The sequence below is a fragment of the Telmatherina bonti genome (assembly GCF_933228915.1).
Source record: "Telmatherina bonti genome assembly, chromosome: 11".
Classification (NCBI taxonomy): domain Eukaryota; kingdom Metazoa; phylum Chordata; class Actinopteri; order Atheriniformes; family Telmatherinidae; genus Telmatherina; species Telmatherina bonti.
This window is the reverse complement of record NC_136629.1, coordinates 38,873,835-38,888,393: the sequence shown is the minus strand read 5'-3', so window position 1 is coordinate 38,888,393 and position 14,559 is coordinate 38,873,835. Positions and strand designations below refer to the sequence as shown.

General features: G+C 35.3%; 1 protein-coding gene across 1 annotated transcript; it reads left to right on the top strand.

The window, feature by feature from the left end:
* Nucleotides 1-197: 197 nt before the first annotated feature.
* plekha3 (pleckstrin homology domain containing, family A (phosphoinositide binding specific) member 3) lies at nucleotides 198-14,473 on the top strand. Its single transcript, XM_079248513.1, has 8 exons — nucleotides 198-469; nucleotides 2,063-2,179; nucleotides 2,258-2,401; nucleotides 2,494-2,615; nucleotides 3,138-3,242; nucleotides 11,491-11,534; nucleotides 12,162-12,256; nucleotides 12,672-14,473. The coding sequence occupies exons 1-8, from the start codon at nucleotides 430-432 to the stop codon at nucleotides 12,779-12,781; spliced, it is 777 nt and encodes a 258-aa protein (XP_079104639.1). The 5' UTR covers nucleotides 198-429; the 3' UTR covers nucleotides 12,782-14,473.
* The last annotated feature ends 86 nt before the right edge of the window (nucleotides 14,474-14,559 follow it).

Below are 14,559 nucleotides of genomic sequence, written 5' to 3'. Positions count from 1 at the left end.
TACTAAATGTTGTTGCTATGAATACATTTCAAAATACAAAATTTAACAACTAATAATAATTAATTTATTAGAACTAGACGATTTTTAATTTAGTTTTACTCGGATCTGAATAATATAATAAAAATATATTTTGTGATTCTTAAAATGGCCACTACGTGTTTCCGTAGAACTGCTGTTTTGTTGACATTCTTCTCGATCAGCTGATTTCTCTGGTTATAAACAGATCCGTGCAGACACACCTGTCGGACGTCATTTTGTCCACCTGAAACCTCTATTAGTGTGTCCAGACACACAGAAGTGAAGAATGACGCTTCTTTTCAGGAACATCTTCAGAGTTTGTTAGCGTGACGCCGAGCGTTAGCCAGCTAGCAGCTAAAGCTAACAGCTAAAGCTAACAGCTAGCTCCTGTAGCTGATGTAAAGAGAAGATATGGAGGGGATTCTGTACAAATGGACTAATTACATGACGGGTGAGTCTGAAGTCTAACGTGTCTTTTAGACAAACTGGTTTTATAAACAACCAACAGATTAAATCTCAGTATTTGCAGCGAATGACAGCTGTAGATCAGTGTTCTTGTGAAGCTACAAAGCTAGCCGGGGAGCTAACAGATGCTACATGACACACCTGCTCTGATTACCTGGAAAATAAAACTGTGGACTTATAAATGGAAAATATCACCATTAACTGTTCTGTTCAGTCTGAGGACCATCTCTCACTAGCTCAGTAAGAAAAAACAGGTTGAAAATTAAAGCACATTCTGGGTTTTATGTTTTTATCTTTTTTATATATATATATATATATATCTATATATATATATATATATATATATCTTATAAATGTATATTGTGGTGCGGATTTGATGGTTTGACAGATTAAATAGGAAGCACATCTATCTCAGATTATGTATAAGCACGAAACTTATGTTCTCATTTTATTATAACTAATAAATAAATTATTATTTAATATTATAACTAATAAATCAGGAATGTTTTCAGCAGAACATTTTCTGGAGTTTAAAGCTCCTGTTCAGAGACCTGCAGGGGATTTAGGCCATGGCTATTAATAAAAGTGGCACCAGACAGAAAATCCCACCTTAATGACCCACTGGAAGTATTTCAGGTGAGAATAAGTGATTGTCACATGAACAGTTTCAACAAGAGCAGTAAATTTATCACGGAAACTTGTTTAAAATGTGAGAAAATCCTCGTTCACAGCAGAACAAACAGCTCTGAAGGAAAACATTCGCTGTTAAAACTGGTTTTAAGGATAGTAGGATATTTTTCCAGTCAAACTGTTGCAAGTTTAAATGTGATGTCGTTTTTGCAGTACTTTAAATATTTCATGCTCACAAAGCTGCTACATGGTTTATATGTGAAAAGGACGCTAGTTCATCTGATCTGGAACATATTTTAGTTTTTATCTCTTATAATCAGCCTCATCCTGAGGAAGGACCCAGATCCGTAAGATAACTAAAGTTTTCTGACTCACTGCTAACATAAAAAATCTAAAAACATTTCACATAAGTAGATGACAGAAAATATGATTTTTAAGGCTTGCTGTGAGGAGAACCTGCAGAGATTAATAATCAGTACATGTTTTAGCATTTCCCGTGTCCAGTCCTCTTTTCAGCACACCTGAATCACACGGACGTCTCGTTTCTAGGCCTCTGCATGGCTAAATGACACGAGGAATTCCATCATGTGATTCAGGTGTGTTGGAGAAGAGACACCTCTAAAGGTTGCAGGTGGATCTCCAGGACTGGAAAACTCTGCTGTGGAGTGGCAGTCCTGCAGGCTTTAAAAGTCTCCTCCTTGCACCACCTGATCCAGACACAAACAGGCCCCGCACCAGTCTGCTAATGACCCATTAACCTGAGTCAGGTGTGTTGCAGCAGGGAAACTTCTAAAGCAGAACTACTCAGTCTGACGTTTGGTCCAGAAGAGAGCCGAGTCGTCTCGCTTCGTTCTGCCTTCTGCAGCAGCTGATCTCCGATCTTAACTAAAGAACGCAGAAACTGTCATGGATTCCTGTGTTGTGTTGAACACACATGTTTTATGGTCAGGCTGGCAGCCTCGCTGGTTCGTCCTGGAGAATGGAGTCATCTCCTACTACGACAGTGAGGACGACGTTGGAAAAGGCAGCAAAGGATCCATTAAGATGTCCGTGTGCGACATTAAAGGTAGGGTGACATTGCGCCGCGTGTTCTCGCTCATCCGACCTTTTTACTGAGAACTCGTGATTTACGTTTGTGTTGCAGTTCATCCAACAGATTCGACACGTCTGGAGCTGATCATCCCCGGCGAGCAGCACTTCTACGTGCGAGCTGTGAACGCCGCAGAGAGGCAGAGATGGCTGGTGGCTTTGGGCTCGTCCAAAGCTGGAACTCTGGACAGAAACAAAGGTGTGAGGTTCTCCTCGTTCACGCTGCCGCCGTCTGAGGCTCTGCCTGCCCAGAAACGGGATTTATCACTTCTGCCTTCGTCTCCGTTCCAGGTCCCGACTGTCTGAAGACAAAGATGTCCGAGCTACGTCTATACTGCGACCTCCTCGTCCAGCAGGTCCAAACCATCCAATCACAGCACAGCGCCGACTCAGAGACCACGCCTTCTTCTGAGGTGAGTGACGGCGCTTCAGTTTAACCCGGTGTGTCTCAGTTCCAGTCCTCAGGACCCCCCACTCCCCTGCATGTTTTATAGCCATATCTGGACTCACCTGAATGATAGAAAGGATTGTTATCAATCTGCAAAAACCTGATGAGGAAGTTAAACCGACTCAGGTGCATTGGAGCAGGAACACCTCTAAAACATGCAGGGCAGGGGGGGTTGGAGGACTGGAACTGGGAAACACTGGTTTAACCCAAACTGGATTCCTTCCTTTGGTTTGTAACGTGTTCTTTAGTTTGTGTCGCCCACAGAGGACGGCTGGGGATACTGGTTTTACTGGTCATACTAGTAATAGGAGTGGATGGACACAGTTCCTTATGGTTTATTGAATATATTAGTTGCATGTTTTTAATGAAATTGTTTTAGTTAAATTTATGATCATTTCATGTCCTGTTTGTTGTTTTATGTATTTCTGTTGGGATATTTCATCACGTTAAATTTTAAACTAAAGAGTCTGTCTGGTCGACCCTTCAGGCCTCGCTGCTCAGCGCCACCTGCGCGACTTTCATCAGGACTTTGGAGGAGTGCATGAGCCTGGCCAACCAGAGCTTGACCCCTGACCTTCGGGCTCCAGAAAGGGTAAATTCATGCAGAACAAAAAGAAAACCTGATGCTGCTTTAGAATGTGTGCACAATAGTTTGTTTGCTTATATTCCTACTTTCCCAATTACCAAATAACATAAGTTTTGTTTTAGTTAAATCTCTACTTAGGTAATCCTGCTCAGAGACGTATTCCTCTGGGTGAAGTGGTTCCTCGTCCTGATAGTAGTCTATACATTTTGTCATCATGAACAGTAAGAAATATAGTTAGACCCCTCAGTTTACTGTAAATCTGTAAAAACTCTGACCAATCCAAACGTTCCGACCCAAATGGAGTTGTTCATTTCATATATTTCGTAGCTTCTTCTCCCGGCTCCCCTCCTCCCCCTCCAGCAGCACATACCTGATAGCCACACCCTGCATATAAACAGTATGTTAGGATGAAAATACAAAGTAGTGAAGAAGAAACTCTAAAGGCAAACATGGCTGAGAAAATGCAGGAAGGATTTCCCGACCCGGCTCGGTTTATTTGGCACCTTCAGCTAAAGAGCCGAGAAAGAAAACATCGTTGGTGGAAAAAGCTGCGAATAAAAAAAAGCCAGGCAGCAGTTTGAACAAACTGCTGCCTGTTAGCTACATACCACTGTAACCAGTTCAACACCATTCCCCTTATACCACACCTTTCTCATTTTTTAAATATATTAGGATTAATAGTGACAAATGCTTTCTGTAAATCTATGAACATTCCTCTTTTCCTATTCCACATATGTCTTTTTATCTCTACAGTTTGTGATCTCCTCAGTTAACTCCATCAGTGCCAAAGCTGACCTGAAGCCATATTGGCTTTCTATTAGCAGTTTATACTTATCAATACATTTATCTAAGCGTGTTATAAATGGTTTTTCTAATATCTTGTAAAATTGACAGTTATAATATGGCCCTTTAATTAGTAAAATATTTATTTCTAATCCCCATTTTTTTTGGGGGTGAAACAACCCAGTTATGGATGATAAATTGCAGATATATGCAAATGGTTTTACTGTCAATGAAAACGATATTGATAGGGTTCCAGTCAGTCGATGTCACACTTGTTGACAAGATGATTTCTTTTTCATCCGCCGCTTGCAGGTACATTGAGTGGAGATTTCTTTGAACATTATTTCCAGCATCTCTTTGTCCGTCATGGTTTTTATTTGTGATCTCTGGAGCCATGTTGGGACCAATATTCATAAAGTTACTGAAACCATTTGCAATGTCTTTTACATTACATTTACAAGTCATGTTAAAACCAGTAAAGGAAACCAGTACTCAGGATAACCTTCATGGGTTGATGCCTCCTAATAATAATTTAAAATATTCCACATATATAATCATTTGGAATGATAATCCTTTTGAAAAGGTCTCATGATTTGAATTAATTTATTTTTGTTTCTTTTTATATTTACATTCTTCTTCTGGGGTTCTGGATTTTAAGAATTGTCTGTAAAGAGTGTTTATTTTTCCTGCAGGCGATTTGGAGACCTTTTGTTATCCCTGGTTTGATTTGACCTCCTACTGATTAGTCAGACAGGGAGCTTTCATCTTATAATGTCTTAAATTTGTATGAAAACACATACTATGATACATAATATATTTTGACATATTATGATACATACTATGACATACTATGATACAATGTATATATCATAATATGTCAAAGTATAGTATGTCAAAGTAGAGTATGTGTCATCGTATGTCATTGCATGTATCATATGTCAAAGTGTTGCATAGTATGTCAAAGTAGAGTATGTATCAATGATACATACTATACTTTGTCATCGTATGTATCCCAGTATGTCATACTATGATGCATACTATTTGACATAGTATGATACATGCTATACTTTGACATACTATGATACATACTATACTTTCACATACTATGATACATACTATCACATAGTATGATACATACCATACTTTCACATACTATGATACATACTATACTTTGACATATTATGATACATACGATACTTTGACATACTCTGATACATACTATACAATGACATAGTATGATACATACGACACTTTTACATACTATGATGCATATTGTGACATACTATGATACATACTATACTTTGACATACTATGATACATACGATACTTTCACATACTCTGATACATACTATACAATGACATAGTATGATACATACGACACTTTTACATACTATGATGCATATTGTGACATAGTATGATACATACACTTTGACATACTATGATACATACGATACTTTGACCTATTATGATACATACTATGACATAGTATTATACATACTACACTTTGACATACTATGATGCATACTATGACATACGATGATACATACTGTACTTTGACCTATTATGATACATACTATACTTTGACATACTATGATACTATACTTTGACATACGATGATACATACTACCCTTTGACATACTATGATACATACTATGCGTTGACATATTATGATACATACGATACTTTGACATACTATGTTACATACTATGACATAGTATGATACATACTACACTTTGACATACTATGATACATACTGTACTTTGACCTATTATGATACATACTATACTTTAACATACTATGATACATACTATCACATAGTATGATACATACTATTACATAGTATGATACATACCATACTTTCACATATTATGATACATACGATACTTTGACATACTATGATACATACTATACAATGACATAGTATGATACATACGACACTTTTACATACTATGATGCATATTGTGACATACTATGATACATACTATACTTTGACATACTATGATACATACGATACTTTGACATACTCTGATACATACTATACAATGACATAGTATGATACATACGACACTTTTACATACTATGATGCATATTGTGACATAGTATGATACATACACTTTGACATACTATGATACATACTGTACTTTGACCTATTATGATACATACTATACTTTAACATATTATGATACATACTACACTTTGACATACTATGATACATACCATACTTTCACATACTATGATACATACCATACTTTCACATACTATGATACATACTATACTTTGACATATTATGATACATACGATACTTTGACATACTCTGATGCATACTATACAATGACATAGTATGATACATACGACACTTTTACATACTATGATGCATATTGTGACATACTATGATACATACTATACTTTGACATACTATGATACATACTATACTTTGACATATTATGATACATACGATACTTTGACATACTCTGATACATACTATACAATGACATAGTATGATACATACGACACTTTTACATACTATGATGCATATTGTGACATAGTATGATACATACTATACTTTTACATACTATGATGCATATTGTGACATAGTGTGATACATACACTTTGACATACTATGATACATACGATACTTTGACCTATTATGATACATACTATGACATAGTATTATACATACTACACTTTGACATACTATGATACATACTATTCAATGACATAGTATGATACATACGACACTTTTACATACTATGATGCATATTGTGACATACTATGATACATACTATACTTTGACATACTATGATACATACGATACTTTGACATACTCTGATACATACTATACAATGACATAGTATGATACATACGACACTTTTACATACTATGATGCATATTGTGACATAGTATGATACATACACTTTGACATACTATGATACATACGATACTTTGACCTATTATGATACATACTATACTTTAACATATTATGATACATACTACACTTTGACATACTATGATACATACTAAACTTTGACATACTATGATACATACTATGACATAGTATGATACATACCATACTTTCACATCCTATGATACATGCGATACTTTGACTTACTATGTTACATAATATACTATGACATAGTATAATACATACTACACTTTGACATACTATGATGCATACTATGAAATAGTATGATACATACCATACTTTCACATACTATGATACATACTATACTTTGACATATTATGATACATATGATACTTTGACATACTCTGATACATATTGTGACACACTATGATACATACTATACTTTGACATACTCTGATACATACTATACAATGACATAGTATGATACATACGATACTTTGACATACTATGATACATACTATACAATGACATAGTATGATACATACGACACTTTTACATACTATGATGCATATTGTGACATACTATGATACATACTATACTTTGACATACTCTGATACATACTATACAATGACATAGTATGATACATACGACACTTTTACATACTATGATGCATATTGTGACATAGTATGATACATACACTTTGACATACTATGATACATACGATACTTTGACCTATTATGATACATACTATGACATAGTATTATACATACTACACTTTGACATACTATGATGCATACTATGACATACGATGATACATACTGTACTTTGACCTATTATGATACATACTATACTTTGACATACTATGATACTATACTTTGACATACGATGATACATACTACCCTTTGACATACTATGATACATACTATGCGTTGACATATTATGATACATACGATACTTTGACATACTATGTTACATACTATGACATAGTATGATACATACTACACTTTGACATACTATGATACATACTGTACTTTGACATACTATGATACATACTATGACATAGTATGATACATACTACACTTTTACATACTATGATACATACTATACTTTGACATACTATGATACATACTATGACATAGTATGATACATACTACACTTTTACATACTATGATACATACTGTACTTTGACCTATTATGATACATACTATACTTTAACATACTATGATACATACTATCACATAGTATGATACATACTATTACATAGTATGATACATACCATACTTTCACATATTATGATACATACGATACTTTGACATACTATGATACATACTATTCAATGACATAGTATGATACATACGACACTTTTACATACTATGATGCATATTGTGACATACTATGATACATACTATACTTTGACATACTATGATACATACGATACTTTGACATACTCTGATACATACTATACAATGACATAGTATGATACATACGACACTTTTACATACTATGATGCATATTGTGACATAGTATGATACATACACTTTGACATACTATGATACATACTGTACTTTGACCTATTATGATACATACTATACTTTAACATATGATACATACTACACTTTACATACTATGATACATACTATGACATAGTATGATACATACTATGACATAGTATGATACATACTATGACATAGTATGATACATACCATACTTTCACATACTATGATACATACTATACTTTGACATATTATGATACATACGATACTTTGACATACTCTGATACATATTGTGACACACTATGATACATACTATACTTTGACATACTCTGATACATACTATACAATGACATAGTATGATACATACGATACTTTGACATACGATGATACATACTGTACTTTGACCTATTATGATACATACTGTACTTTGACCTATTATGATACATACTATACTTTGACATACTATGATACTATACTTTGACATACTTTGATACATACTACCCTTTGACACACTATGATGCATACTATGACATAGTATGATACATACTACACTTTTACATACTATGATACATACTGTACTTTGACCTATTATGATACATACTATACTTTGACATACTATGATACTATACTTTGACATACGATGATACATACTACCCTTTGACATACTATGATACATACTATGCGTTGACATATTATGATACATACGATACTTTGACATACTATGTTACATACTATGACATAGTATGATACATACTACACTTTGACATACTATGATACATACTGTACTTTGACATACTATGATACATACTATGACATAGTATGATACATACTACACTTTTACATACTATGATACATACTATACTTTGACATACTATGATACATACTATGACATAGTATGATACATACTACACTTTTACATACTATGATACATACTGTACTTTGACCTATTATGATACATACTATACTTTAACATACTATGATACATACTATCACATAGTATGATACATACTATTACATAGTATGATACATACCATACTTTCACATATTATGATACATACGATACTTTGACATACTATGATACATACTATTCAATGACATAGTATGATACATACGACACTTTTACATACTATGATGCATATTGTGACATACTATGATACATACTATACTTTGACATACTATGATACATACGATACTTTGACATACTCTGATACATACTATACAATGACATAGTATGATACATACGACACTTTTACATACTATGATGCATATTGTGACATAGTATGATACATACACTTTGACATACTATGATACATACTGTACTTTGACCTATTATGATACATACTATACTTTAACATATGATACATACTACACTTTACATACTATGATACATACTATGACATAGTATGATACATACTATGACATAGTATGATACATACTATGACATAGTATGATACATACCATACTTTCACATACTATGATACATACTATACTTTGACATATTATGATACATACGATACTTTGACATACTCTGATACATATTGTGACACACTATGATACATACTATACTTTGACATACTCTGATACATACTATACAATGACATAGTATGATACATACGATACTTTGACATACGATGATACATACTGTACTTTGACCTATTATGATACATACTGTACTTTGACCTATTATGATACATACTATACTTTGACATACTATGATACTATACTTTGACATACTTTGATACATACTACCCTTTGACACACTATGATGCATACTATGACATAGTATGATACATACTACACTTTTACATACTATGATACATACTGTACTTTGACCTATTATGATACATACTATACTTTAACATATGATACATACTACTCTTTGACATACTATGATGCATACTATGAAATAGTATGATACATACTATACTTTGACATACTATGATACATACTACCCTTTGACATACTATGATACATACTATGCTTTGATATACTATGATATATACGATACTTTGATATACTATGTCAAATACATATACATACTATACTTTGACATACTATGATACATACTATGCTTTGATATACTATGATATATACGATACTTTGATATACTGTCAAATACATATACATACTATACTTTGACATACTATGATACATACTATGACATAGTATGATACATACTATGACATAGTATGATACATACTATCACATAGTATGATACATACCATACTTTCACATACTATGATACATACTATACTTTGACATACTATGATACATACTATACAATGACATAGTATGATACATACGACACTTTTACATACTATGATGCATATTGTGACATACTATGATACATACTATACTTTGACATACTATGATACATACTATACTTTGACATACTATGGTACATACTATACGTATGATACATACTTTGACATACTATGATACATACAATACTTTGACTTACTATGATACATAATATACTATGACATAGTATAATACATACTACACTTTGACATACTATGATACATACTATACTTTGACATACTATGGTACATACTATACTATGACATAGTATGATACATACTTTGACATGCTATGATACATACAATACTTTGACTTACTATGATACATAATATACTATGACATAGTATAATACATACTACACTTTGACATACTATGATGCATACTATACTTTGACATACTATGATGCATACTGTACTTTGACATACTATGATATATACTAGACTTTGACCTATTATGATACATACTGTGACATCGTACGATACATACTACACTTCGACATACTATGATGCATGCTATGAAATAGTATGATACATACTATACTTTGACATACTATGATACATACTTTGACATACTATAATACATACGTTTACATACTATGATACATACTTCACTTTCACATACTATGATACATACTTCACTTTCACATACTATGATACATACTATTCTTTGACATGATGCATACTATACTATGACATACTATGATACATACTATATTGTTATATATTATGACACATACTCCACGCATGGAATTCAGATGATCCATAATCATTTAGTTGGAATTATTTTTACAGTTCTGTCATCCGTTTTTCCACAGATGAAAAGGTCCATCAGTCATCCTGGAACATACAGCTTTGACAGGTGAGTTGACGATCATCAACACTTTAAATTACATTAAAACAGTGACATAAATCTGGGCTCCTCATGTCTTCATTCTTTTTCTCTACATTTATCCTGGTAGTTATGAAGGTTGTCAGCTGGAATGTTGACCTGCAGGAGGCAGCAAATCCACATTGCTGTTAAAGCAAAGAGTCAGAAAGGATTTTTATTGTTTAAATGTAAAGTACAGAAAACTCCTGCAAGTGAAACAGTTTAACTTCACGTTGACATTTCTATCATTTTTCTGTGAATGTGGAGATGAGACTGTACAGCCTTCTGGTTCCACCATGTTGCTGGCTGAAACCACGTCGACATGTTCTGCAGGGAGGTTCCACAGCTTAGTTCTTTATCGTGTACAATGTGTTTCCTGCTAAAAAATGTTTTGTGCTGATGATCCCGTTTGATCTGATCCTAAACCTGAGCTGAGTCTTTTCAACACGGTGTTTGTATGGACGTTATCCACTGTGGCGACACATTTCTTCAGGTTCTTCCCCCAATGACTGACACAGCCGGTTTGTTTTGTACGACACCAACATACATCATCTCTTCCATCTTCATGAAACAAACTTCTGTATCAGATATCATGAGGAGGATATTTTCCGTTTTCAGGTCTGGTGTGCTGAAGGAGTACGTCAGCGGAGGTCAGAGGTCAGCTCAGCGCAGACTGCGGACGAGCTCCGACAGCTCGGTGTATGACACCGAACGTGAGTCAGAACGGCAGAATAATGGTGTGAAAAAATGAAAAAACTTGCTTACGGCACCATTTTAATTCTTTTATGACAATGTTCAAAGATTTTACATTTTGACATTTATTTCATAAGTTGATGCTGTGATCAAACATGAACATGTAGTTGAGGATTCATGGTTCACCTGCTCCACAGCAGCACGTTATGCAGCTCAGTCTGATTGTTCTGGTTGTATGATTTATACAAAAAGCCAAGTTTCCCTTCTACTCCCTACGAGTACCGTCAGTACATGCACTCCTACAAAACAGGTGTAACGCTTTTCGTACACTTGCCTTGGCATCACGCCCCACTGATTTACCATCTGGCAGCTAAATTTTCCAGTTTACTGCGGTTACATTTACATTGTGTGAAGATGTCATCTCCTGCCTTTCAGGTTTGTTTCCAGGTCTCAACGGCGACTCGTCCTCCATCCCTGAGGAGAGGGGAGGCAAAGCGAGCCCCAAGACCACTCCCACTGACACAGACACTGACCTGTCCATCTGAACCCCGACGTTCACCATCCAGCCTCTCACTGTTTCAGAGGAGACGAGCTTTAACACCCTGGAGTCAGAGACGTTTACGCCACACAGCCACCCTGGACACGCTGCGAGTGTGGCGTGAACACGATTAACTGTGAAGCTGCTTTAACAGGACCAGAGAATGTAGACGGAATCCTTTGACTTGCCAAACAGGTAACAGGACCTGCAGAATCCATCCTGCTCTCTGCATCTTGTACAAGCTAGCTTGTCGCCATGGAGATGTAAAGGCGTCATCTTCAGTACAGCAGAAGTTTTAACCAAACTGGAGTAAACGGACCTTCAGGATGGACGTTTTTACCTCCGGCTTTATTCAGTGACGTTTCTCTGAGCCGCTGTAGAAAAGTGTTAAAAATAAAACCGTCGGCCAATCAGAGTTCATCACCTCAATGGACACACTTCCTGTCCTTTGCCTGCACTGCCATGTTTTAATGAAGACCTTTTTTTTTTTTTTTTTTTTTATAAAAGCTTATTTCTCCATCCTGATGAAGTCAAAATGCATCGATCACGCCGGCTGATCAGACCACGGCGATGAGGTTAATGTCTACCACAGCTGGACGAAATCTGCTCCGAGATCCACCAGAAAGTCCAAAACATGGATCAGACTATTGTCTGCTTCCGACTTTGAACCCTCATCAGAAGCTTTTTGTGTGTTTATAAACCATTTCAGCTTTCGTCCGTGATCATGTAACTCGCCCGTCGGTCAAGCAGCAGACGTCCTGCCAGCGGCGTTCAGTCCAAACATGCCTCGTTGGTGCCGTTCCTCTGGATGTTCCATCAGCTTCCCAGTGATGGATTTCATGAATATGTTGCTGCCATCAGATACCTGGAAGCATGTCAGCTGTTCCAGCAAACGGAGTTTTTCTCTGGAAATGTGACTGATGCTGGTTGGATATGTGGCAGATTCAACCTTCAGCACATTGTAAATGCAGATATGAGATTAACATCTCATTTCTGTTTCCCTTCATGGTGTCTGAGAGTTAGCAGTAGCGAGTGTTTAGCCACCCAACAAGGCGGTGTGACGTCACGGAGGATGGTCTGTGATCCTACGGGTGGTTTAGTAAAGACCTGAATGTTTCTCTGCCTGACAGCAGCCAAAACTAAAACTTCTTGAAATATTTTCTACTGAAGAAACGTAGTTGCATCATTTTACATGTGGATGTTTTGCACTTTGACATTTCTGGTCATGTTCAGGCACTGAAAGTGACGTTCTGAGATGATGATGGTTGTGAAATCTGTTTTATGAGCTGCATCTGCGTGACTGGCCTCTTTTCACTTCAACCAGAATGTTTTTTTTTTATTGAACATGTAGAAAGTGTCTGTACAGAGAAAATCAGCTTTACGTTTTACCACAAATCACAGACTCCACATGTATGTGAACTTCTGTCCATTAAAGTGGGTAAACATGTATGAGATAACAGTTTTTAATAATTTGAATTTGTGTCAAAGATATTATTTATCTGAATGTTCACAGTGGAATCAGAAGATGAATAAGCTTTTATGACAATGTTTTGGTGTGTTTTAGAGATGCTGGTAACTCCCACGTTAAACTGGAAAGTTACAGATGGCTGGTTTAATGGAGCCAGACTGGGAGACCTCATGCCTTACGTGTGCACAAAGTGGCATGTGTTTATTTCACTGTGGATTTTCATTGTCTCAATAAAACGTGAAAAAATCATCTGGATTACTGTGTAACATTTAGCATGTTACTCACTGTACATACATGTATACTTTTGCACATACATG

Coding starts and splice junctions, on each gene's coding strand:
- plekha3 (XM_079248513.1), top strand. CDS start 430: ATGGAGGGGATTCTGTACAAATGGACTAATTACATGACGG. Junction 2,180..2,257: donor GTCCGTGTGCGACATTAAAG/GTAGGGTGACAT, acceptor TTTGTGTTGCAG/TTCATCCAACAGATTCGACA. Junction 2,402..2,493: donor AACTCTGGACAGAAACAAAG/GTGTGAGGTTCT, acceptor TCTCCGTTCCAG/GTCCCGACTGTCTGAAGACA.